The sequence below is a fragment of the Triturus cristatus genome, chromosome 3_1 (assembly GCF_964204655.1).
Source record: "Triturus cristatus chromosome 3_1, aTriCri1.1, whole genome shotgun sequence".
In the NCBI taxonomy this organism is placed as follows: Eukaryota; Metazoa; Chordata; class Amphibia; order Caudata; family Salamandridae; genus Triturus; species Triturus cristatus.
The window spans coordinates 748393550-748420814 of NC_140583.1; the positions used below are offsets into that span (position 1 = coordinate 748393550).

General features: G+C 47.3%; 1 protein-coding gene across 1 annotated transcript in view; it reads right to left on the reverse strand.

Annotated features, from left to right (window-relative positions):
• The window catches only part of LOC146860912 (intestinal mucin-like protein), an 89830-nt gene that overhangs the window by 34777 nt on the left and 27788 nt on the right, over positions 1-27265 (reverse strand). Inside the window, exons 7-9 of the mRNA XM_085646180.1 lie at positions 21783-21911; positions 9041-9139; positions 4833-4961 (exon numbers count right to left, since the gene is read on the reverse strand). Coding sequence (XP_085502306.1) covers positions 4833-4961; positions 9041-9139; positions 21783-21911 — 357 coding nt within the window. The remainder of the gene's footprint in view (positions 1-4832; positions 4962-9040; positions 9140-21782; positions 21912-27265) is intronic.

The window sequence follows — 27265 nt, forward strand, 5'->3', positions numbered from 1 at the left end:
AGTAACTCGTTCATCTGATAGAGACGTCTAGCTGTAGATTCCTTAACTTAGAATAGATATCAAAGCCGTACCCATGGAGGAGGCGGGTCTGCGACTGAACCCCACCAAGTTTCCGAGGGAACTCAGTCGTCCATAAGGCGACTTAAGAGCACCGTCAACCTTTGGAACGAACCACAATGAGGACAGTAATGATAGCGCAGTTAACCACCAGACCATGAAGCTCTTAAGAGAGCGGAAACAATGGGAGGTAAAGACACCAGAAGCCGGCAAGAACAGCATGAAAACCCCGTTGTGTATACCGGGTTGAGAGAAGGAAAGCACAGAGCCAGAATGCCCGTTGCAAAGTGAGAGTTCATAACTTCCGAAAAAGGAGATGAACCAACCCAGGGTATGAGGGATCCACAGCATCTGAGGTGGCGACAGAAAGCAAAAGCAATTACCGGTCGACCAAGCAGAACAGTGGAAAAAAGCAGTGTGGAACCTGCACTTGCAAAGGCACATGGGGCAGCAGTGACAAGAGGCTGACCCTTACCCAGCAAGTGTCAGCATGGAGAAGAAACCATATACTAGATATGCTGGAGTCAAAAGGAAGGTCATGACTTCACAAGAATTGGAGCTTAACCGAGGGTTTGAGAGATCCGTCGGATGCAGTGTGCCTACTGCAGCAAAGCCTCGAGAGAGTATGACAGAGACACCGCACACCGGTCCAATATGTACAACAGCAAAAAGGAGCCCTGTTGAAACCAGTACCAGCAAGACACAAGTGACAGCCGTGGCAGGATGCCAATCCACGGCCGGAAGGTGCCGGTAGTACGAAAGCACAAGACATGCCAGGACCTAGGCAGTCCGTCACAACATGTGAAAGTGCCGACGATAAGCAGTCGAGCGTCAGCAAACAAGAGCAAAGACCGGAAGGTACCTAAGCATACCGGAAGCTATCTAAGTATACTATGTGGATGCTGGAACCACACGAAGTAAGCAAGAGCCTCCTGTAGGGTAGTGTGAGCAGCTCAGAGGCGCACAACAGCAAGAAGGCAACGGCCCAAAAAGGGCACCAAGCAAGCTGGACACCACATAAGAGCTGGTGGTAGAAGCAGACCAGGCCAGGAACCCCAGATACGCATGAATGAAATAGCCTGCACGGTTCCTCCGGGTAAAAACACAGAGCAGATACCGAGCGGGAAAAAAAAAACGAAGAAAAAAGAAGCGTGACACAACAAGAGTCTAGGGTACGCTAAAATTACCCGCAGACATGTGAAAACTGGATAGGACAATATCCAGGGCAGTAAGCAACATATGCCCCTTGCCTGGGAGGAACAAAGGTCCCCTGCAAGGCAGAGCAGGAGAAAGAGCCAGGCACGACAGTGGAAAAAAGTGAGTATGAATGGAAAGGCCCCGGACCCCAAGGAGCGAGTATTCCAAGCAAAACACGCCCCTTTGAGAGTGCACAGTATGAACCCAAGCAAAAGCATCGAAACACTCGTATGGAAACAGCAGCGAATATGGACACTGCTGTAGGATAAGCGGCCAGAAAGAGGCCATGACCATGCATAGCAGAGAACATATGCTAATCCACTACCATGGAGGACAAACCGAGAAGAGGCTGTACGTCCAAGTTGCACCAATAAGAACAATATTAAGCAGGCCGCACTACGGCAAATAGGGTGTCATATGTGAAAGAACTGTGACAACAAGGTGTCTCACCAGGCGTGCAAGATAGACACCGCACGGCACAGAACATATGCCAGGTTCCAATGCACTACACACAGAACAACCCAAATGCGTAACAGAGCAAAGCTATCAAGGATCACTGTAGGAAGAGACAAGTGGCTCCCAGCAGGATGTCCGCTCGAAGACTCCATAGGAGCGTACCAAGGCAAAGGTAGAACCTAATGCCAGCAAATACCCCACATAGGGTAAGGCTAATCCCCAGGAGGGGCATCCGCTTAGGCTAAGCACACAGTCAGAGGACTGAAAAAAAAAAGAGAATCAGCCAAATGGCTGTACTGAACGAACATAGAGATGGCTAACCAGTCATGAACACTAACCAGTCACTATATCAACCTGTGCATTAAGATGTGCGCCGTAAAATAATGCAAAGAATATGGCACCAAGCATGGTGGCATAAAGCCACAGCGCGAGCAAGGATCTGTCCCATAGAGTCAGTTGCAATGAGTGAAGACCGAAGGAAGAATTGTGTCATGCTTCTGCCATGCAGCAGAAGACGAAGCAATTCTGTCCGTGGCCCTTCTGGAATAGAAGGGAAAAGGCGAGCAACTGAGTCCCAAAGAGCGGAGGATGCTTGCACAAACACACAGGCCGTATTTAAAGCCCAGACGCTTGCGCTGGCAGAGGCGAAAAGCCCGTGACCACAATCATCCAGCCACCTAGACTCCGTGGTGGGAGGTTACAATTGCAAAGACGGTGGAGACTGTAAATTAAAAGCCACCTGAACAACTAGGCCCTGAGCTGTTGGATGAAGAGATAGACAAAGAGGATCTCCCAGAGGAGGGTGGTGCCTACGAGCAATAGCCCGATCAACAGGGTCACCAGAAGAGGGTCTTGACCATGTCACGCAGAGAGTCCCCAAAGGGCAGCAAAGGTTCTTCTTCAACAGGCTCCAAATGGAACAGATCCTATAAAGGATCAGAAAGTAGAGGCACCACAGGAGGCTGAAAGCTGCGTCCAGCAGCCGCCTCTTGAGTAGCGCGCGCGAAGGCAGCACCAGAATCAGTCGCCATCTGTGTAGGTGACAACAAACCGTCAGTAGGAGACGGTTGAAGGCTACTCCTGCCACAAGACATGAGGAGTGGAGGAGCCAGAGACTGACCCAAAGGCCAGGCAACACAGGGAACTTGGAACCCTGGCTCCTTGATCTGGGGAGTCCAGGGAAGCATCAGGTTCCAAATGAGGAGGCGTAAATAGTAGAACCGGCATCGACGGATGCCGCGTTGGAGACCTATCGCCGCCCGAGGAGTTGGGGGGAGCAACCACCAAGGGAAGCGGAATCGACGCCGGTACCGTCGTCGATCGACGCCACATCGGAGTCGCTTGGATGTCGACGACCTCCACAGAGGACGCGTCCAGGACGCCGACCGACGTCGATCCCAGCGCAAGCTGCCTGGAGGAAGCACGAGGTGCCAGTGGCTGACATCGAGCCTGGTGTAGTACCCGGCGTCGACCCCGGCGTCGCCGGCTCCGCCTCCGAAATCGGCACAGGAAACCACACAGGGCTATGCGCTGACAGACGGGGAGGGTTGTGCCCTGGGTCCTGGCTCGGTGGTGTTGCGTCGGCTCCGGAATCGAAGTCGACGCACACAGCCGGTGCCAGGGAAACGTCCGCAGACGAGGACCCGGCATGAGTGCCTGCTACCACTGTGGGATCCAAAGGAGCACCAGGAAGAGGGGGCGACTCAAAACAAGCCTGTAGTGCCTTTGAATAAGCCTCCATTTGGGCACGCATTGCCCCAATACCCGGAAAGGGTGGATATGGAGGAGGAGGCTGCCGTGCTCCCTTACCCGGCACAGTGCAAGCGAAATGGGCGGCAGCGGGACGGACGTTGGAGGAAGATCTCCGTAAGCGACGCCTGTGCTTACTCTTACCTGTTGTCGCACGGCGATCGCTGGAGCGGCCTCGGGAATGAGCCCGATCTCGAGAAGAAGAGCAGCGACGGGAGGGAGCCGGACCGGACATCCGTGCGGCCAGCAATTTCATGCGACGCTCCCTCAAGGACTTCGGTTTCATCCTCTGACAGGCGTCACAGTCCTTGGAGTTGTGGTGCACGCCGAGGCACCACATACAGATGAGGTGCGGGTCAGTGCCAGACATCTGACGCGCACAGGCTTCACAATCCTTAAAGCCGGAAGGCATTGTAGACTGTTCCCACGACACCCAAGGGTGTCGAGAAGGCCCAAAAACCAGGCCAAGGAACTGCTGGTTTTCCTGGATCCGCGCTTGGATGTGGAAAAGAAGAAAACTGACGTCAGCGCGCCAGGAGGGGCATATATGGCTCCGCTGATGTCACGTTCGTGGACGACATCAGGGCAGAGCAGGACGGCCCAGCCTCCGTCGCACAGAGGTGCTGCTGTGAAAGATTTTCCAGATCCAGTCTGATGCCTAGGGATATTCTAAGTTAGGGAATCTGCGGCTAGACATCTCTATCAGATAAGTGGCACACTATGGGAATCACAGAAATGTATTTGACATGTTCCCTTATAGAGAGCCCCCACTTTTTTCATCCTACTTAAAGACCTGTCTGCACATATTTCTGTATGACTGGTTGTATCCAACAGCTGTGGGTGCTTCCCAAAATCTGGTTAGAGCATATTTTCCAAATATAATGCTGGATGAGGTGCAAGATACTGGGCAGGCATACGTTTGAAAGGGCTTAAGTTGTCATGCTGTACAATTTCCACATTATAGTAACTGTTGAACACATTAATGCAGGAAGATATGGGGCAGTTTTTAATGTGTTCAATATTTCAAGGCTATATGTTCCCACTGCTTTATAAGCCTTGCTTTATGACTACATTTGTTTGCTTTGAAATCAACCATTTGCTAATCTTTTTTTTATTTCTTTCTTGGGAGAGGGACTCACCCTGGACCCCAGGTTTTTCCAATGAATATGTTTACATCACTCGTATATAAAGGTCTTGCCCAATATTTATGCCTAACACTTTCAAATGTCACCAGCCACCACTGCACTCATCAACCTCCAATCTGTTAGAAACCATCCTATGAATATCTAGCCCTGAGGATTCTTCTGAGGAGAAACTTGTAGACAAATGATTCAACAACTTTTTAGTGACTGATCAAAGTGAAATACACTTACCGGCTCGCAGATTTCAGGCACAAAGGGAGAGCAAATTGTATTTTCTGTCCCCACTGTAAATGTTGTTCCAGTTTGCTCACATCTGTATGACGTGCAATTTGAATCAGGGTCCCTCCAAACTTCTCCAGGCTAAAATGAAAATACAGGAAAGGGTTTTTATACAATATAAAGCAATAATTTCTCATCCAATTATGCTCCCTCTTTGATACAAGATAATAAGATGATAAGGTAATTTTTTATCAGTGTTTTTTATACTCAGTTGATGCACTCCACTGGTACACTCTCGGTCCACTTGATGACCTACCATACTCCTCGGCCTTAGGACAAAGTCTTTGTGTTTGGCTAGCTCCTGGACAGGATACAAGTGGCACTGAAGCTAATCTGCCCAGAAAATAATCTGCAATTATATCTACAAGGTTAAGTAAGCACATTGCCACTCTGAGCACGGTGGTGTGACAGCTTTAGCAAAGCCTGAGTCTCCTCGTAGACTGGGGTTCAAGCATGTGATGTTTACAGTCTGTCCAGGATTGGATTGACAAGTTCAGTACATCTGAAAAGACGTATAGCTAATTTAGAGTCTGCCTGTCAGGTTTGCATCTGCCAGTAGGGGAAATTAACATGTTTGCCAAGGAGGCAGTGACAAGTCTGACAAATGTAGAGTGTTCTGCTAGGGTGGCAGAGATCCACCAAAGTTGCAGCTACTGCCATTGGAGGAACACTTTGAGGAGAAAGGCTCTCAAGGGAGTTTTACCTATGTCAGACAATATCCTTAGAATATCAGCTACCATATGTGAGAGCTAGGAATGTGCCTCCAAAGTGGAGATATGTTGTCAGAGCTCACTTTGCGTGTCTTCATAACTTGTTGGGGCACAAACATCAATCTTTGTAGGAAAGGCTGCCATTATTTGCATTGATGAGTCCCACAGCTTTAATTCCGGCAGACATGGTCACAGACCAGTCACTCTAGAGTGGGTGGCTGATCTTTCACCATGTGTAGCCAAACAGATTTTTAACCTTGGCAGAGACCAACGAGTTTCAACCAGTGGCATGTCTACCTTATGTGGTACACTGTTGAGGGAGCATATGACACTGAAGGGTTCAATGGGGAATCTAGCATTTTTGCAAGAATCTCATTTATTGATTCACTCACTCTCTATGAGGTCATCAACCTTTGTTTCTGAGGGCCTAAACATATTCCACATTTGTCCCTAAGGTACTGATTACGAGTGACCCAGAGTGGTACCCTTTGGGAATGGATAACACTACGGTGCATTCCAAGATGGACACTGTTCCTAAACCCCGAATTAGTGGGTGCAACTTTACCACACATTGTAAACCTTGACTGAGTTTGTGGCTACGATCTGCAGAGAGCAAGAACTTAGGGCAGGAGCATGGTCCAAACCTCTCCTATCCATGAGGGATGCTGTCCATGCTCACCCAGCATTCCTGGAGCCTCCGCTGACACTGTACCCATCAACAACCCTCTGTCCTCTGAAGAGTAGCAAGTATAGCTCTGGGTCTGTAGATAGTGCCCTGGTTTAAAAAGTAACCCATAGCTCCAACCCCACCCCACAGAGAAATTAGTAGAGGTCTAGTTAGAGGCTGAAAGAGCTCCACCTGCCACAAAACATGTAAGCGGAAGCAGACAATGCAACTCCTGTGTAGCTGCCAGTTTCCACCACAACCCTTATGCCTTTGGCCCGTCCGCCACCCAGAAGAGCAGCAAAAGTCCCAGGTCAGAGGACGAGACTCAGCGCACACAACAAAATCAGCCAGCACTACCCACACCCGTCTACCCACCCCACAGCTGCAAAAAATACAGTGTATTTCCATGCCAGAGGCAAGCACCTGCCAGCTACAAGCAGTAAGATACATCCTCTTGCTACCAAGAGCCTGTTCACAGACAACCTCTGACCCCAGCTCCATGCCCACAGCAGTGCAGGCCCAGGCCAAAGTCAGGGAGCCATAGCTGAGATTGCTCACATTTCACCCACATCAACACCACAGGGGGAGCAGAGATAACTGATCCCAGGTGCAGGTAGTGTCAGCTGTCACCTCACAACACCCTCTTCTCCCTATCACCTGACCCACACTAATCCACTAGCACATACCAGGTGAAAAATGGGAGCATAAAACCAGTTGAAATAGTGAAATGTTTGCAGTTTTTCATCCAGCAAAACTTAAAGCCCTATTCTGAGTTTGGTGGTCTGTGGTGGGGTTTGACCTCCATATTCAGACTGCCATTGGACCGCCACAACCACCAGGGATCCGTGACCCCTCAGCAGTGGCGCAGAAGGGTGGGGCAGCAATATGCTGGCTTTGAAGCTGCTGCACCGCCAAGCATATTGTGACTTTACAGACCGCCACCCTTTTATGAGCGGTGCGTCTGCCATTGTTAGAATAGAAATTGTTCACGCTTACGCAGGCTCCATGTAGGATATCATTCACTGCCCCATCTTCTATTTGGGTGCCATTTTTGGCTGTTTGAAACTGATCTAGTTTAATTATGAGAAATGCTCCTCTGAGTTTTGTTTCTTCACTTTGGTTTTGTTTCAGTAAGGAGCACACTGTTCATGTCAGCACATAGCTTTCTCACCAGATAGAGGCCCTCTCCCCCTTGTCTGGTGGTGGGCTCCAGATGGACTGACTTTTGACCATGATACGTTGTGTAAGATAGGAGCGCTGAACCGTTTTTTCTGTATTTCACTGTTTTACTGCACCTGCTTGGAAAATTCCACTGTGGGGGTGTTTTCACCCGGTTACGAAACGTACATAATGTATCTTTATGCTTGTCAATTTCAGTTCCCTCTGCAGCACTCCTAGCGACTTGGCAGATGGGGCTCCGCTCTGAGTGTATATGAATAAACAATTATTGGTTTGTATTCTCTACTGTCTGACCGACTCTTCATTTAGTACTGAAGGCTGAGAAGTTGTCAAGAGTGACCCGGTGGCCCTAAACGGGTTACTTCCTTCACCATGAAAAGTGTGGCGGTCAGTAAAGTGTAGTGCCCCCTGTGCCCCTGTGCATGGGGGTGCATGCAGGGGGGCACATGTTGTACCCCCCTGTATGCATTCACCCCAGTTCCTTGCTTTGGTGCTCCCTCTGGGCTGCAATTCAAAGGCTTACTTATGAGTCTTAGAACTGCTGCAGGACTGCCAAAGACCAGCCAACCAGACCATGAGGACCTCGACTTTGGCAGTGTGGGAGCGGGGCACTGGCATGGTGGTCCGCTCCCACACCACCAAAGTCGTAATCGGGCACTTAGTCTGCACAGTATTCCTGAAATGTAACCTGTTTAGCTCGGAATAGCACGGTGCAGCAGTAGAAATACTCTCGGGATGTGGTCTTTTTAGCACTGCTAATTTAGTTTCCCCTGCACAATACAGCTAGAAATCAGGACCTATGGAGGTTTCTTTAGTTGTGGTATGTACTCTCTCTGTTTTACATCAGGAAGGGTAGAGTAAAAAAAGATGGTGGGGCATATCAACAAGGGCTTAATCTCTGCTTTTTTTGGCTTTAAAAGCCAAAAAAGCAGAGATAAAACTAGCACCCTATCAACAACAGGGTGCTAACACGCAAATTTGCATGTTAGCACCCTTTTACTCTACGCTTCCCCTTGCATCTCTAATGAGATGCAAAGGGGGCGTTCCAGAGTAAAATAATAGGAGAAATGTCGCTAAGCGACATTTCTCCTATTATCAAGAATGTCGCTAACCCTGTTAGAGACAAAAAAAGCAGCGCTAACCGCGGTTAACGCTGATTTTTTACGTCTGCTAATTTTCAGACTTAGCCATGATATCCTATGGACGGAGGATATCATGGCTAAGTTTGTCTGTCCCTATCATCAAGGTAACGTGTGATCTCACGGTAGCCTGTTAGCGTGTAGATTTTTATCGCTATTGAGATAAGCGTTGCTAATAGCACGCTATCTCAGCGATAAAAATTCACGCTAGCCGGCGATAATTATCCTCACGCTAAGAGCGCTGAGCGATAATTATCGCCGGTTGTTGTTGATATGCCCCGGTGTGTTGCTGGGAAGTGCAGTCAGGCTGGAGACACAGGAATTTTGCACTGCAGCCTCTTGCATAGAAATCTTATTAGGTACTCAAAAGATACATCCTTAACCTCCACCATTCTATAAAGCCCTCACCCACCCCTGAAGAAACGCTCCACCAATACACGGGCCCCAAACTGAATGAAGAGATACCTGGTGAACCTCCTGAGTGCCATCCTCCTTCTCCACCACACAAGCCACCTGGACGCAGGAGCCGCAGCAGTCACCGTCCTTCTTGATCACTATGTAGCCCTGCAGGGGAGCAATTGGCACACATATAGTTACTGAGCCATCGCATTTTGTGAACAAGGTGTGAATGCACAAGGACGGGCATGAGAAATCTCCAGCATATGCAGGCGTCCCCTGGCTTTTTGCGGTTCTCTCCGCCCTATCACACTGCAGGCGAACAGTCTTCTAGATGATCAAGTGAGGCAACCTTCTGCAGGAACAGAAATCTCTTCCCCTTTTAAGCTCCAGGCCCAATGGATGGGGTCTGGACTGTATTGCATTCTCTTTTAACTCGCCAGCAGGCATTATTATTCCGTCTGTGCATTCTGAATACTTCCATTCATTCACACCATCAGCTTTGATTGAAAGAGTATACGCCACGGTAGACATTATCTTGTTAGAGCTCACCAAGCTTAAAAGCTGAAAAATAATCACATTCATCTATAACTTTGGACAAATAACAACTATTTAATGAATTGGGTAACATCAATTTACAAATGCTTTCAGGTGGGTGCAACACCTAATGGTTCGATAGCACAGGGATCAGCAATTGATTTTAGATATTTGACGCTGAAACGCACACACCTCACCCTGCCTTCCTCGATCTCTCACACATTCTGATTTATCGAATCCATCCGATGACACCAAACATCCGCAGTTTGATAGGGCGGAAGCAATGGAATGGCAATCATATACTAGGGTCACATGGTTAACATGTCCATTTTTCATTTACACAAAATGCACGTAGCCCTCTAGAAACCCTTTTCCTGATCCCATGTAGTGGAGCTGCTGATCGTATTCAAACAGTTAATGGAGCCACGATCTGCCTTCCTTCAGGTGAATGCATGCAGACATGGCTCTAGTCTCATTGCCTTCTGTGTTCAATGTTTGTGTCCCAGCCGTGCCCTCTGTTGTATTAAGTACCATCCCTCGGGCTGGTAGGTAAATGGCACAGTGATTAAAAGTAGCGCATATTTTGCCCTCCTGACACTGGGGCAGTTGAAAAGATGTTCCTGATGATATGATTTCTGCATGGAAGGGCAATAAAGAAGCACAGACAGATCTAGTAAGGATACATGGCTGAGTAACTCTTCCAAACCTTTCTAAAAGCTAGTTTTCTTACATGAGTGTAATCTAATTTAGCATTCTAGGAGTGATTGATTGATTGATTGATTGAATGCACCTGTCACCAAGGGGTCGTGAGTCATGCTGAGGCATAAAGAAGCGAGACCGTACCCAAAGTGCCTCTTGCCCGGGTGCATCACTATACCTGTCTCGGCACTAGCTGAGGTTTTTCATGGAGATCAGTGCTGACTTGTAAATCATTTTATCTTTCAGACAAATGTTGAACTTCTGACTTCCTGGGGTCTGTTGTCATTCATATCATTGTCTTGGCCTCATGCTCTGACCTGGTTGTCCTTAGCCTAATAGTGTCTTAAGTTCGTTCTGTTTTGTGTAGCTTGCAAGTCCTGTAGTTTATCAAATATATTTTAATCAAATGACTCAATCCATAGAAAAAATCTTCAGTATTATTGTAATAAAAACGATGTTAACAAATTAATTTGTAATTTACAAACCATAGCCATTACCAGCTTGTCAATAGTGGCTATTTCTTACTAAAATCTCAGAGTAACTCGTTCCTAACTAAAAATCTTTTATTTATTATGCCCCACATGTTACTGCCATACGCCTTCATAAACTGCATGGGAGCTTCCCACTTTTTTTTGCAATAGTTTGCGGTGACTTCGTTCTAAAAAGAAATCAATACACACAGCATTGTAGGTGTGTTTAAAAGCTAAGACAGGCGAAGACATGCGTGTTCCTCTTTTTCTTTAACTTATAAAAATGATAAAAAGTCATCCAGTTCATAGACTGTGCTCTGGAAAGAAAGTCGCGACTATTGGACGTGTCCTATACATTAATAATGCTGATCATATTTATAGTACACATCGCACACGGAATTCTCTCTTGGAGTACAGGTTCACGGAGTGTTTTAATGCTTGTTATTGGATTTTCCTCTACAGCATACAGAGAACACATCTAGTTAGTCACACCTGCTTATTTTGTCTAAGTGTCATAGGGTGCATTATAAAAGGGGTTGGTGCATGCTTTTTGTCCTAAAAATAATGGTGGTTAAAAAAAGGGCCCAGCCTCTGACACTAGAGTACTTCACGCATCCCTTAAGGCTTCATGGTTAAACACCACCTTTATTATTAAATCGAACCATTTCATTGATCATCACCAGGATCTCAGATTCTTTTTCTGATAATAAGGGAGTCCAATTCCATTACCGCCCACTACAGCCACGAGAATGGACGCAGTGAATTACCTGCAGCCCCTTAGCACCCAGATAACATGCAGGCACACCTGCCTGATGATCTCACATTCGAAGATCAATGTATAATTCCTCAGCTGTAAACTCGTAGCTTTATGATCTAGAAGAACTGTGTTGTTACCATGCTGGGAAACGGATCACCTGTAAATGATTTGCCCTCTGGTTTTGAAAACATACTTCAGGGAGCGCTGCAGAGTGAAACAAGAGCAGCCAAATCCCAATCGATCCATCCAGGCTCATAAGCATCAATTACGAATCTGCAAATGTGGATGCTTAATTCACAAATGAGAGCCGTGAGATCAGAGTGGAGATGGAATTAATGCCTGCTAGAAGACATGGAATGAGTAATGGGGCTGGCACTCAAACGCACACTCTTCCACCCACCCACTCGCAAAAGCCCACACATACTCACACCCATCCACATGCACATTCAGTGACAAGAACATACTCATGCACACACTCATTCACAGCAGGCAGTCGCAGATAGACACATATTCACACACATACACATGCAACAGCATTCAACAAACACGTACCAGGCCACAGTAGTTAATCAAAAAGGTGTAATTGGTTTCTGAAGTCTTAAGGGAAAGTAGGGACTGATGGAAGATCCTACCATCTCCTCTCATTGGCTGACATTGTCATCGGTTAGCTCTTCAATGAGTGAGTTGTGGTCCCCCACCCCTCTCTGTGACAAGGCGTAAACGCCCAGTTCTGATTCTAGCAGTGATGCTCCTCCTCATCGTGAGGGAGAGGACCTCACTGAGCATTGCTGGGCTGGTGAGGTCATGTGCTCAGGGATGTGAAATCTTTTGTCAGGAAAAGCATGGTTGAGGCTGTCCGGCGCCTATGCATTAGCACAGGCTAATTGCCTGGCTGCGTGAGCCCAACGTGGTGAGCGTCTGTACGCTCACACTCATCATGCTTTTAAAAAAGGGAGGGGGTGGAGCCCCAGAGCCCTGGAGCCCTTAATGACAGGGCGCCCCTGGCTGGTAGCAAACCTGCTAAAACTAAATGTACTTGATATCTGCTTGATACACCTTCAAGTATCCAGAATTAGTTTTGCTGAATTGTTATTTTTCAAACTCAAGCACATGTGCTTTCATTTCAAAGTGATAAAAATGAAAATGATACACATGCTTTTATTTAAATTATTAGAAATGCTTTTTTACCATATTACTTGAAAAGCCAAACGCCAACACGAGTTTCACCAAATGGCTCCTGCAGGGTAATTTTCTTAAAGTTGCGATGTCACATCAAAGTTATTTCTATTTTACCAGAATTATTATTGCTTGATTCCAATGTAAAAAAAATTGCCAATGGTATTGGCTAATAGGCTAAAATCAGTGACCCCTGTCCTCATTCACCACTCTCAGTTGGGTTTTGCCCTGGGTAGATTGTCAAGGAAACATCTTCAGATGTTCAGCCACACCCACTGCAGATCTTAAGTGACGTCATTGACAAATGGCCCTCTCATTAGATGCCAAGATGTCATTTGACATAGTTGAACAAGGGTACATGTTTAGGACATTGACCTAGGTGGGCTTGGGACAGACCCTCTCTACTAATAATCAATATAAATAACAGAACCAACGGCCTGTATAACACATTGATGTGGTGGGCTTCATCAGACCCTTCGTGCATACATAGAGGTACATGTCAAGTCTATCTCGACTCCCACCCACTCTCCTGTTTCTACTGGCAATGGTAATGCTGGCTGCTGCCATTTGCAAAATCAACACATTCTAGTATGTAAACTTAGGCCATGGAGATCAAAGCATTCTTGTACGCAGATGCTATTTTGTTAATGGTTGCAAAGCCTAGAGACTCCATAACCTCATTGAGCGATCTGGTAACAGAGTTCTCCTCTTTCTCAGACTGTAAGGGTAATGCCATAAAGTGTGAGTCTCTGGCCATAACTCGGCATGTAGCACACTATCCATACACGTGGGTAATAAAGAACTTAAAAGGTTGCAGAGCATTTTTAAATATGGGACTCTCAATTGTGGTGCAAGAAAATATGGCTCCTCTATCAGACCCCCCAGAATATGGTTGTTTTAGCGCCCATGTATGCATCCCTGCTGGGGCACTGCTGCCTCCTGGCCCCATGAGGCATTACACTTCTTCATCTGGCACCCTAGGGTGCAGGATGGTAGTTGGTGGAGGTGCACTGTCACGGCTAATGTAAGCACGCTAATTATTGCTATAGGCAGATAAGCGGCATGGGCATTGGTGTAAGACCTTTCAACATACAGCCCCCACATCAATGTGACTTACAAATGCTGTGTGTGCAGTCTATCCCCCAAATGTAAGTCTATTCCCACCACAAATCTTCTGTGAGCAACCCCCCTCCTCAGGCAGTGGAGTTACACACAACCAGAGAATCAGGATATGAGGGCTTCATTACTGTGCATGCACTTATTGTCATTAAATTTGAATTCAAAACTCTCAGAGTAAAAACTGCGCTGGATATTTTGCAGAGTTTACATATAGTTGATTTTCTAAAACTCCTATAAACCCTGTTCCCTTCCCCGAAAGTTTTTATTTTTGCGACTTTAATAAATGGAGCACTACGTGGTGCTGTGTGGTTGCCACATTAACAGGGCCGCTAGAGCCATAGCACACAGAGGCCCTCAAATGCTGGAGCTCACATTTCCGTGTTATATAATGACACACGCATTAACTTAACTGCAGCTACCCCAGCCCTTCACTGATAGAGTTTGGCAGGCCAAGTTATTAAAGGAAAAAACTTTTTACAGTTATTGTACACACACACAATAATTCATATCAGCTTCTCCAGTGTCCCATCTCTCACCCCAAACCTGTTGTATTGAGTTAAATGAAGTTATGTACAGTGTTCTCCTGGGACTATACCCCGAGTGCCACACCGCTCTTCTTTCCAAATGGCAACCCTCTGTCTCTCCACAGGTTACTGCGCCAGCCTCTTTCTGCACGTTCTCTGGAGATTGTTTTTCATTCTGTTTAACTCTCTGAGTGGAAAATAATTTTAATCGCACGGCTTCTCCCTCAACCCCCAACCCTCGACCCTTTCTTTCTATCACTGTTCCAAGCATGGATTGATACTTGACCAATAAGAGCATATGGCTGTGACGTGCTTTCATCTTTCCTTAGACTGTCCGGGTTTATTTTCGAGAGACTCCTCATGTTAAAAACACTGCTGCCACTCAGCTGCTTCGTGTTCTGTCTGCACTCGGGGTCCCTTGTTGGACACAGGTTTCTGCCGCGATATAGTATTTATGATGCCCTCCAAATGAACTCACTTGCCACCATTCAAAACAAGGATGTCATGACAAGATACTGGTGCTCTGGAAGGCCAGGGCGAGATGGTGGGGAGGGGGCAACAGTAATTGAAGACGAGATTGACGCCCAGAGCTAGGATTGCCACGGTTTGGATTATACAGAAAATCGCAACTAGTTGTGAAAAATAACATGTCAGTATGGGAACTGACTCGCTCCTGTACTGAGTTTCTATTTGAAATATCCAAGCAGATGTGCACAATAATTAGAGGTGAAAACACTACACCACCTGCCCTCCTGCATGGTAAGCTCACTATTTCCACCGGTGTGTGTGTGTATGGTGCGTGTGACATAGCGCAGCACTTGACCACTTCCTGCCGTCATCAGCGCTCCGTTCTATGGTGACAGTGATACATGGCAGTGACTAGGACCAAAGGGTCAGCAATGATCCTTCAGAACCTGCGGGCAGTCCGCACTGGGAGACTCCATTGGGAATGATGCTGACGTGCTCATTAAAACATGAGTAACTCCCTAGGACATGGCTTCTTCCGCTCCAGGCCCCTAGGATGACGCCCATGTCCGACCCCATGCAGCATCACCGGCTTTTCATTCTTGGGGTACCATCTCCCTCTCCTGACCCTAGCTCGTGCCAGCCTTCTGTGGAGGCTGTCTGGAGCTACCTAGGTGGTGGTTTCACCTTTTTATCTCCTCACCGAGGCAAACGAGGAGTAAGACAGTGTCAGTGGCGTAGCTAGAGCTTGTGGCGCCCGGGGCTATCCCTCAGATTGCCGCCCCCCCCCCCCGGGGGGGGGGGGGGAGGGCATGCACTTCAAAGAGGTCCAAGAGACACGTAGTATCGCCGCTAATAGTTACCTTGATCATGCAAGTTACATGCACATACATGACACGGTCCAAGGCTACACAGTTGAATACACCGGTGACTGGCAGTACAAAAGAGAACACACAGACTGCATGATCTATCTCGGGACTCAGAAAAACCGCATGTGACATCCATCAGAGAGCTGCGTGAACAATTACCTGGTAATCCCCTCAACACAATGCAAACATGCACATACATGACACTGTTCATGTAACCTTCATCTACAGCTGACATTAAATGACCATACATCATGGCCCCCCCCCATTAAAGCAGTGGGGAACCAAAACCAACTTAACAGTGTCGAAGCCTGTGATTATTTATCTTTCAAAAACAGCAAATTAATTATTCACAGGGAGTGACTCACTGTGTGCCCTTAAAACTAAACGCAGCACAAAGGGGTCAGTCAGCTCCACCTTGCCAACACAGACCGGATACAAAGCCCACTCTGGTGGCCCAAAGGCATCAACCAGGGGTCGCTCCCTGTCATTAATTCCAAGCAGCAGCAACCAACTCCCTGGGAATGAAAAGACATGTGCTCTTGGTACCCAAAACCAGCTTGTAATAGTGCATCTCTCCTTCACAGCAGCCTCAGCACACACATGGTGCAGAGCCTGCCTGGGGGCCCAAAGCTAAAATACAGGGAGGGGCGACACATTATGATCACAATCCTTAAACACAGTTGTGGGGGCCATGGGAACTTGTTCAACTCTATCCAAGACCCAGGACAAACTGTTCCTGCGCTGCGGCACTCCTTGAATATTCAGAAGAAACAAGAAAAATAGGACCAGTAAAACTCACTCTTTTCCAAATCTCTTTCTAAATATTATCACTTTCCATGTAATGTTCCTTTAATGGGAAGAGGAGGTTTCTGAGGTGGGAGTATCAGGCAAGTGATACTACTCAGGCTCCATCTGTTCGAGCCTTCATGGCGGATCCCTCTTCATTACTACCTCCACCTGACCCCAGACTCTGCTGCGCACTTCCTTACAGGCTCCCTCTGTGCGAGCCTTCTGGGAGAATCCCTCTTCATTACTACCTCCACCTGACCCCGGACTCTGCAGCGCACTCCCTTACAGGCTCCCTCTGTGTGAGCCTTCAGGCAGAAACCCTCTTCATTACTACCTCCACCTGACCCCAGACTCTGCTGCGCACTCCCTTACAGGCTCCCTCTGTTCGAGCCTTCATGGAGGATCCCTCTTCATTACTACCTCCACCTGACCCCAGACTCTGCAACGCGCTCCCTTACAGGCTCCCTCTGTGCGAGCCTTCAGGGAGAAGCCCTCTTCATTACTACCTCCACCTGACCCCAGACTCTGCAACGCACTCCCTTACAGGCTCCCTCTGTGCGAGCCTTCAGGGAGAATCCCTCTTCATTACTACCTCCACCTGACCCCGGACTCGGCAATGCTCTCCCTTACAGGCTTGATTATCCACTACTCCTCTCTCCAGTGCACCTTATCTCACAGCTGACCTTGGGCCCCAGCAACATATCAGGCACCATCGGGCTCCACTTTGCTTTTTCCCGGTAAAAACATTAGTAAAATCACCTTCAAACTTAAAACATTAAATATAGCAGTAAATATAATTAGCATGCACTTTAAAGTATGTTCCACAGTAGCCCTTATGACCCGACTGCTAATTAAATAAACAAAAACAGAAAGGCCATGACAGGGCCGGCTTTAGCGCTGATGCGAAAGTCTTTTTTGGCGCCAATCTAATAACCTCTTTCTCCGTAAATACCTTTACTACCACCTTCCAACAGTGCCCCTCATCCCTCCATGGCCCCCCTAGTGACCTCCTCCTCCTCAGATTCCCTCACTGCCTCACGCCACAAGTGACCCTCATCTCCCCATAGCCCCTCCCCCTCATGACCTCCTCCTTGGACTCCCTCACTGCCACCATCCACCAGTGCCCCTTATCTCTCTGTAGCCTCTCCCCCTCATGACCTCCTCCTCAGACTCCCTCACTACCACCCTCCACCAGTGCTCCTCATCTCACCCTAGCTCCCCCTCCACACCATGACCTCTTCCTCGGATTCCCTCACTGTCACCCAGGGCACAAGTCCTAAAAAAAGAAGTGGGGGGACGCTGACTTCACAACAGCAAGTGATGTCACGAAAGGTGGCTTGCACCATCAGACTCATTGCCTCCTCTCGCTCACCCCTTAGATGCCATTGCATCAGAGAAGCCAGCGCGTGAGCAGCGTTCTGAATGAGCTCCGATCTCACCCCAGAGAGGCCAAAGAGTAAATGTGTGGCTCCATTTGCTCCAGTAATCGAGCTCCCGTTAAAATAAGTGAGGGGACGCTGTCCACCCGCCTGGTACCCCGACTCGAGCCCTGCAGTCACCCTCCACCAGTGCCCCTCATCGCTCCGTAGCCCCTCTCTCATATGCATTTGTTGTACAGCGCTACTCATATCAGTGTAGTGTGTCAGCACTTTACACCACGAACACATTATACAGAGACAATGAATCATACAAGTGTGTAAATCAGTCTACAGGGAATGTCACATAAGCCAATGAGGATTACAAGGTGTAGGAATCACATGTCATCCATACTGGTGGGCAGTATATTTTCAGAGGGTTTGGTCTGGGGAAACAAAACCTTAGGATTTAAAAGAGTATTCCATGGGGGTCAGCTTTAGTGATAAAAACGTATCTCTGCCCAAACAAACATACTCATTTTAGCAACATTAGAATGATGAAAGACTGAGGAAGTTCTAACTATATCACAAAACAAAAAAACGATTCATGTTTGTCTGCAGCTCTTTGGTGACAGTTCATTGGTCACTTTCCTATGTTAGGATTGTAACTTCTGAACTGCAAGTAACAGGGGGATCTCTGTGACAAAGGCAGCAACCCACTGAGCTATCCACACAAAATACAGTTTAAAAACTACTAACAGACAAATTATTGCTCTCCAGCGGATCATTAATCACCAGCGTTATTGGGACATTTGTTATTGTCTTATTGTTGTTCTGCATCAGCCATGATAATGATAAAAACTGTTTAAATGAAGCGCACACGAAGTACGTGTCCTGCTGGGCCTGCGCATATTTTTAAAACAAAAATAGAGTCTCACACATTCTCTTACCTACTACTCCATTAGTCAAACTTTGTGTCACAGCCTGATGTGATAAGCAGCGGCGGGGGTCAGGAAAGGTGAATAGAAATAAACACACTTCTTTTCTCCTGGCTGCATATAAAACGAATTATCCACGTTGCCGCAGCAGACTGCCCCAGGCCACAATTTGGTCCTCACGAGAGTGTGCGTAGTGGTGAAGCGCGTGACGCATCACCGCCACGCTTTCATCGCGAGGGCAGGGCAAAATTGTAACCCAGGGCCGTCATTGGTAGCGCTGGCGCGCGCTCTCCAAGATTGACGGCCCTGGACTGGAGCAGGCTGGGATGATCAACGTCATGGTGCGGTGGCAATGATTGCAATGCAGCAGCAGGCGCTGACGCACTGACGCACTTAGCACTACAACCAGGTAGGTGAGGTGCGCAGTGCGCAGCTCGCTGCTTGCACAGTGCACTCTTTAAAACTGGGCCGCGTGCGCCGTTGCGGCGGACTTTATAATTTATTTATTGACACACTGACACACTGTGTCCCTAAATAAATTATAAAGGCCGCCGCAGCCGCAACGGGCCACCAGTGCCGAGCGGCCGCCCTAAATATAGTGCCGCCTGGGGCGGTCCGCCCCCACCGCCCCCCCCTAGCTACGCGCCTGGACAGTGTATTCCCAGTGCAGGTCTGGCAGTGCCCATCTACACCCCCTGATCAGGAGGGACAAACACTGAGCCTTGAACCATCCATCATCCCCAGAGTGAGCCAGGAAGCACCCCCTGTACCTGTGTGATGGGAGGTTCACCTGCATCCAATGCCCGCGCCATTTCAGACAACCTGTGGGTAAAATGCTTCAGAGAATAAAATGTCTTCCCTGTAACACAATAAATTAGCAGACTGTGCCTAAGGGTGATGAAGTCTCCAGACAGATGTGCCACAGGAGCACGCAGCCCTCCTCAGCCCTCGGGCAGATGAGACTGCAGCGCTGGATGGCATGCATCTTAGGTTATACAACGCTGAATAATGGTACATGTCACAGACATAGGGGGTCATTACAATGGCGGAAGGACTGCCACCGCCAGCCTTGCGGTGGCGTTCCTTCCGCCAGCAGACTGCGATTTTTCCCCGCCACATTACGATAGCAGGGAGATCCAGACTGCGACAGTGGCGGACCCATAGACCGTCCACCACGGAACCGACCCACAGGCAATCGTTCCGATTGCCTGGCAGAGCAATTTGCATCCATAAAATGGTGGCGGTGCCTAGCAGGCACCGTCCGCCAAATTAGGATGCTGTCTTCAGCCAGCCTTTCCGTGGTGGGTAAATCACCATAGAAAGGCTAGTGGAGATTGGCTTTGGGGACCCGTTGTGGGCCCCCCTTTTGTCTAGGGGTGGTGTTTGTGCACTGAGGTGGTACCCATGGTACCCCCCTACATTTCACTGCACCAAGTGGCAGGCAATGTGTGGTGCCTGCCACACAGTGCAGTGAAATGCACAACATGTTTTTTGAACATCGCGGCGGGTGCTGCAGCCAGCAGAACCCGCCGCAATGTTTAAAAGTGCAAAATGCGACCGCATAGCGGCGGTCGCATCCTAATTGGGTGTGCGGGACCACAGCATGTATTACGGATGGTCCCGGTCACCACCACAATGGCGGATGGACTCCAGTCCGTCCGCCATCGTAATCAGCCCCTTAGTGCTGCAAAAGGAAGCAGCTATTTTACAGCTGCACGGCAGCTTGTAGTGACGTGTGCAGCCAATAAGAAGCCATTGTTTTTTCCCTTTTTTCTGGGAGACCTTTTTTAGTGGCCAAAATATTAAATATTACAGCGATTGCTTTAGTCAGCCGATTTCGCAAATTTTTAGGGAATCGCAAAATCGCTAGATTCTGGGGTGTCTGTCTAATAGCGAAAACAATAGCTGGCTTTGCTAGGTAGAAATTATTGAGGCTTTATCTATGGAGAAGAGCACACCCTGTTAAAATGATAGTGGCATCAATTTCAACTATATCCTTGAGTCACTGGCTTGAAAGATCCACAGAAACCTGCTTCACGAGTTGACGGCCTTATAAAAGCTTATGTATGGGGTGATAATCAGTTGAGGCGCCACATGTCTTAAAGGTATGCAACAATGACTGTGGAAGGCTTAAGCCTGCTAGATAGGGGGTCCTACTAGGAGAGCTACCAGCATTCACAAATTGTGTATCTCTCCTACCTTTCGACGAGACCCTAGAATGGGTATCCAGCAACAGTGAACCTCCACATGTAGCAGACAACCCATTGTTTCATGCAGTGTTTCTACCTAGATTTCAGGACAACTATTCTTAAAACTCAATGCACTTTGGAACTTCGATGCTCATATTTAATGTAATTCTGATCGCATTGCGGGCCGTGCATTTTATTGGCAAGATTGGAATATTATCCTAGGTAATTTCCTACAAGATGGCCTTGTGAAATTCTTTCACTCCCTGAAACAAGAATTTAACTTAATGGATGCCCATGAAAAGCAGTATCTCCAGATTTTTCATTACTGAAGGAAGTGCCTACAACCTGGAGTGTCTGACTCACTACATTTTTCTAACCTTAAAATGTGGGGGTGTTCTTGTGGAGTGGCCCCATACCTTTGCAGGACACTTATTTGAGATTGTCATCCAAGACTGACAGTAGAGGGGCTGGAAATGTCATGATACACCACACTACAAACTGTTCTCTGAGGGAGACATGTATGAACTGCTGTACTGCATGACTGGGACATGGGAGAAGCTCGTCAAACTTTTGAGAGTGGTTCATTGCTGGCACTGGTCACCGCTGTGTTTTACAAATTAAGCAAGCACTGGCTGGACAAATTGACTTTAACAGTTGCTTAGAGTTCCACATTGTTACATGTTACATGTACTGATTCTGTTACAATGAGAGTTCCATTGTTGGATGCAACTGTGAGAGTTCCTATAGTATAAACACCCAATGAGACAGTGAGAGCACACCAGGGAGATTATTAATATACCTACATATGACAAATCAATATTGTTCTGGTTTTGAATATGCCTGAACACCAATGTTTCCTTAAACTACAGATGTTCTAATGAATGTTTATTTAAAGGCGCAGAAAACTGAATGCACAATACTTACCAGTTGACAGCCAGTGATGCATCTGATAGGCTGACACTTCACTATATTCAGTTGGGTGCTTGTGTCCTTCTCGTTGGTACAGTTACAGAGGTTACAAGAGCCACTGTCTGCAGGAACAGGAGCTAAGGGCTGCCAGGGGGAAATGAAAAACATGTTATCATCACAATTTAATGTTAATAGGCTGTAATATCCTGTATGTCTGCATTCCTTGTGTGGGTGAACTGATTTCTGGAGTGCTGAGAGTGAATTATGTAATAGAATGTTACCATGTGATATTGAGTGGAAGCTAGGAGATGGGGCAGTAGAAAGGATGATGGGAGCCTTGACAGCCTCTACCTGCAGTTGCTGCAACTCAAGGGCTTAACATGAAATTAAGAACAGACCTACAGGAGTCGCTCACTGTATGAAGACCCTGCCCTCTGACTTCAACATTTTAATGAGATGTTAAGGATCTGTGTGAACATGCAGCAAGACTCTGATGACAGGATTCATTTATGCCAGTGGTGGAGGTATCATGAGACGGCAAATGGCTCTGCAACCATGGAGGACTAGCTTGGGTTTGACCACCCTCAAAACCACCGACAAGTGGCGTTAGCTAAAGCTGCTGGGTAGAGGAGCTTAGTGAGGATGGGCAATATCTGGCACGGGCACGGAGCCAGCTAGGTTGAGTTATAAACTTAGGTGATGTTTCCCTATGAATTGTAATAAGCTTGAGGATGATGTTATGCAGACAGTGTAATAAGGACATTGCTGTGGAGATGGTGTTGTGGAGACAGTGCTGTGGAGAAAGTGGGGAGATGCAAGAAATCTCCTTTACAGTCAGCAATACTCTGAAATGTTCCATCGCGCTTCAGGCAGCAACACATTTAGTGGTGAAGGTGACATAAGGAGCAGTGTTAGTGAATGTGCAGTATGATTTCTAAATAATGTTGACTGAGCTACAGGCTACTCCATGCCTTTTAAGGTTCCTGTGTGTAGTTTGCATACTTTATGTCTCCCAGCAACAAGACTCAAGCCGTTAACGGGGTTCCAGCTTGCTTTATGGTAGAGGCATTGGACTATGGTCTTGTGACAATCAGCAGCAGCATGTTTTGGATATGGGGAAGACTGTACCCTTATGCTAAAGATAGGAGTATAGTACACTTGTGTGTGAGTTGGTGCAAACTGGGGTCAGAGCAGTACCCTGTCGCTAGAGACTGTAGGGAATGCGAAACTGGGGAAGAGTAGTACCTTGTCATGTGAGAATTCAGAGGGGAATCCCTGTAATGTCCCAAAGTGGGAAAGGGTATAACCGTGTTGTGAGATGATGCTGCAATGCACAAGAAGAGACATACAATGTTATAAAATGTTGCAAGGTGAAATAGCCCTTAAAGTGAAAATGTGGGGGAAATGTAGTGTCCCTTGGCCTTGTGGGTGACAGCCAGAAGATTTGTCTTTCTGTACATTGTTATGTTTGAATGGTAGTGTTTAATGTAGCTCTTGTGTATTGTAGGTGAGTATGCCTTTGCCAGCTAATGTCGTCTGGTTTTAATGGTTGGTTTGTCAGATTGCTCTAGTGTTTGATTGTTATGTTGTGTCAACAAATTTTCAATGTGGATCTACTGCGGCTGTCATTGTGTTCAGAAGATGCCCCGACCTTTTATTGTGCAGTTTACAGAGGGAACGGCACTGGATTCAGATTAAGTGCTTCCTCAGCCTTGCTCTTGGTCATGTTGGTGTGATGAGGTAATGTAACTAGGTGTTAGGCGTGTTTTAGTTCTGAGATGCACATTTGTGAGTAGATGTTTGGTGGAATGAATTATCCTTCTGGTATTGTGTATGTTGTATGCAAGAGATGGAGAAAGTGTGGGAGTTTGTTCACATGTGTAGTATACTAGTATGATGTGTAAGTCTGGGGGCATTGTGTGTGAGTATAGTTGCGATGATAAGGTTAGTGTTTGCGTCTGGTTAAGGGAGTTTTGAGAAAAAGTGATGTATGGTTCAACTTTCTGTTTTGTTTTTTTAACAACAGATTTTATTGAATTTTCAGTGTACCAGATGGGCAGAACCCAACAAGAGAAATACAAAGGAATAGCGTCAAATGATATCTCTGGATACATTACACAAAACCCCAATAGCATGCCGAACATCAGACCAAGAAAACATGAACCTCCCCGAAGCGCACCATACATACTCAGGAAACATTACAAGTAGATGCCAAGAATTTCCCCACCACTTTTCATTAACACTATACACTAAACAGTTAGGTTGTTTACCATTAATTGTTCAATGAGATCACAAGCGCCAGACTGCGACATTTGGAGCAATTTGATACCTCTATAGGTGACCCACCGGGACCAGATCTTTCTGTGCTTCCGTTGACATTCCCTTGCCTGAAACACTACAAACTCTGCAGACATTCACCTGTCTAGTGCCTTTTTCCACATGGTGACACTGGGTGGGGACGAGTCTTTCCAATGTTGTGCTATGTCACACTTGACTAAAGTGAGGCCCAAGAATAGTAGAAGTCTCCTGTAGCGATTCCCCCCAATGTCCTCTGTGCTGTGTAAAAGCGCCAGTCTGGGATCCAACGGGATATCCCATGCCAGGACATGACTCAGGCAGGACACCACACCAGACCAGAACAACTGAATCACCATGCAACCCCACACCGTGTGTAAAAATGATCCATCGTCCGCGTGGCAGTAGAAACACATCGGAGATGGGATTACACCCATTTTCCAGAGCCTATGGCGAGTGTAATGAAACCTATGGAGGTATTTGAACTGGATTAATCGGTATGTGGTAGACAAGGCTGCATATCGAGGACTGGTAAAAGCTTCAGCCCAATCATTGTTTGTAAGAGCAGGCAAGTCGGCGGCCCACGCCTTCCCGGGTTTTGTGCATAGTGGTCTTGGTATGCGTGATAAGTGTCTGGTAGATTTGCCGGATTTTGTGAGCCCCAATATCCCCCATCAGTAAGCGACCCTCCAGTGGATCGAACTCAGGTAAAGCCTCCAGCTGCCGGATCAGGGGGGTCAGGGCATGGCAGAGCTGCAAATAGCGGTGGAACTGTGACTTGTGGAGATCAAAATCCGACTGCAGCCTCTGAAACGATTTAAGAGTGGTGCCCTGCATAATATCGCCAAGCGTGGAAATACTAATAAGGTCCCAAACTGCGGAAGCCCACGTGTGTCAAAAGTGGCCATAAGTGGGAACCCTGCCAGAGGGATGTGGCACCCGTCAGCCTGCCCCATCAACCCATGGATTGAACCACCCACCGCCATGTCTGGATGACTATTTGACAAGCTGGACGGAGCGCATCTAGTGATGCACTGCTATATAAAAGATGAAGCACAGGGGTGCCCGCCATGGCGATCTGCTCCACGGCATAGGCCGGATCCGTCTGGGATCCATACCAACATTCATTAATCACCAAAAACTGTGAGGCGAAGTAGTACGCCCGAACGTCGGTGGCAGCAATACCCCCACAGTACATGGATTGCGTACACGTTGAAAGCGCCACACGAATCGTGCCCCCCTGCCAGAGGAAACTATTCAAAAGTGCATTGAGCTGGTTAAACCATGACAGGGGGATAGGGTGAGGATAATTCTAGACCTATAGAGTAAACGCGGCAGGGACACCATTTTAAATTTTGCAGACCTACCGTACAATAACAGGGGTAGTTGGGACCAAATCGTCTTCTCGTTGCGGACGGCCGGGAGTAGAGGAGCGTTATTGTGAGTCCAGGCAATGGTGGGACACCGAGGTACTTAAAGCCCGTTTCTGCGATGATCAACTCTGAAGCACAGGCCAGGCTCCTTGGATTCCCATGAATAGGGAAAAGTGTAGACATGGACGGGTTGGCAAAAAGAACAGAAGTTTTGCCAAAGATGCGGAGGATTTGAAGGACACAGGGCCCCAAGGACTACACGTCTGACACAAAGAACAGAGTGTCATCCGCATACAGCGCAATTCTATTGGAGTGCTCCTGTGACCAGTCCAGTCCTCTGATTAGGGGGTCTTGGTGTACCCACGCTGCCAGGGGCTCTATCACCCCGGTCGAAAAGGAGCGGGGACAGGGGGCATCCTTGACGCGTACCCCTGCGGATGGGGAAGGGGGCAGAGCAACAACCGGCCACATGCACCGGGGCTGTAAGATCCATGTACAGCAGCTTCACATATGCTATAAACAGTGGGCCCAAGTTGACGGCTTCAAGAAGCTTAAAAAGATAGGTCCATCTCAACGAGTCGAACGCTTTGTCAATATCAGCCAGTAAAATCGCCGCCGGGTGACCAAGCCTGGAGCCTCCCGCATTGGCATTTTGGGCTCGCCTAATATTATGCCTAGTGGATCGCTGTGGCATAAAACCTGCCTGGTCCGGGTGGACAAGGTCTTGAATACAGGTGCGAAGGCGGTCAGCCAGAACCTTACCCAGAAGCTTAGGTTCGAAATTCAACAGTGAAGTGGGGCGATAGGAGCCTGGACGAAACTTGTGACTGAGCATTCATGACTATCTGCCCTGCGTGTATAAATGTTGTCTGATGTCATTGGGAGTGTGCAAATTCATGGGATTAATGTACAACAATGTGGCAAGTCACAACCTAGCTATTGCCTCATTTATTTGTTGACACATGGTGTGGGGGCCTCATTGCTTAAACAATTGAAAGGTTAATGTGACTGCAATTTGTGTCTGCATGGATATTGGAGAGTTTAACAGGTCATTGCTGAGTGAATATGTAAACTAAACATGCTGGAGAATGAGCGATTGTCCCTCTACTTTAAATGGAAGAAAATGTATTTTCTTTGTTTTCTTGTTTGTAAGAAAGAGAGGTGGCTCCAAACTCTACCATGAAGATCTTGTCCTCTGACTTGAACTTAAGTCTGATGGGTTCATAAAAGTGACAAAATGAATTAGATATAGGAGATGGAGAAAGGCCTATAGAAGTTAAGTTTAGTTAGGATGAAATAGTAAAACTCAAAGCAACATTTTGACACCTTAGATCAACATGTAGACAATAAGTGACATATTAACAAAATTATGTGCATACAGATACTGTTAGAAATGGGGGTGTCTGGTTGGCAGAGGTAGGTACCTTTTGTCCAAATTTGGACCCTTGCTTCTAGTCAATGTAAGGGAGGAGACACTTCTACCCCCTTCTCACCCCCTTGGTATCTTGGCACTAGCAAACAGGCTTATCTCAGAGGCAGTGTGTAAAGCATTTGTGAACACATACAGTAATACAGGGAGAGCACTACAAATGGACACCACGCCAGTTTAGAAACATAGATAATCTTTATCTAAACCAAAGCAAGACCAAACAACAAAAATCTACAATACAGTAATACAAATTGACTATCAGATGGTAGAAATAATTCAGTTCAAAGCAAATTGCAGATGCATCACTTTTCACACAAAATACCTTGAATACGTGACACAAAAAATCAAAACAGGCCGCATGGAAGGGGATGAGTTGGTTCCTTACACTCAGGGAAGGTGAT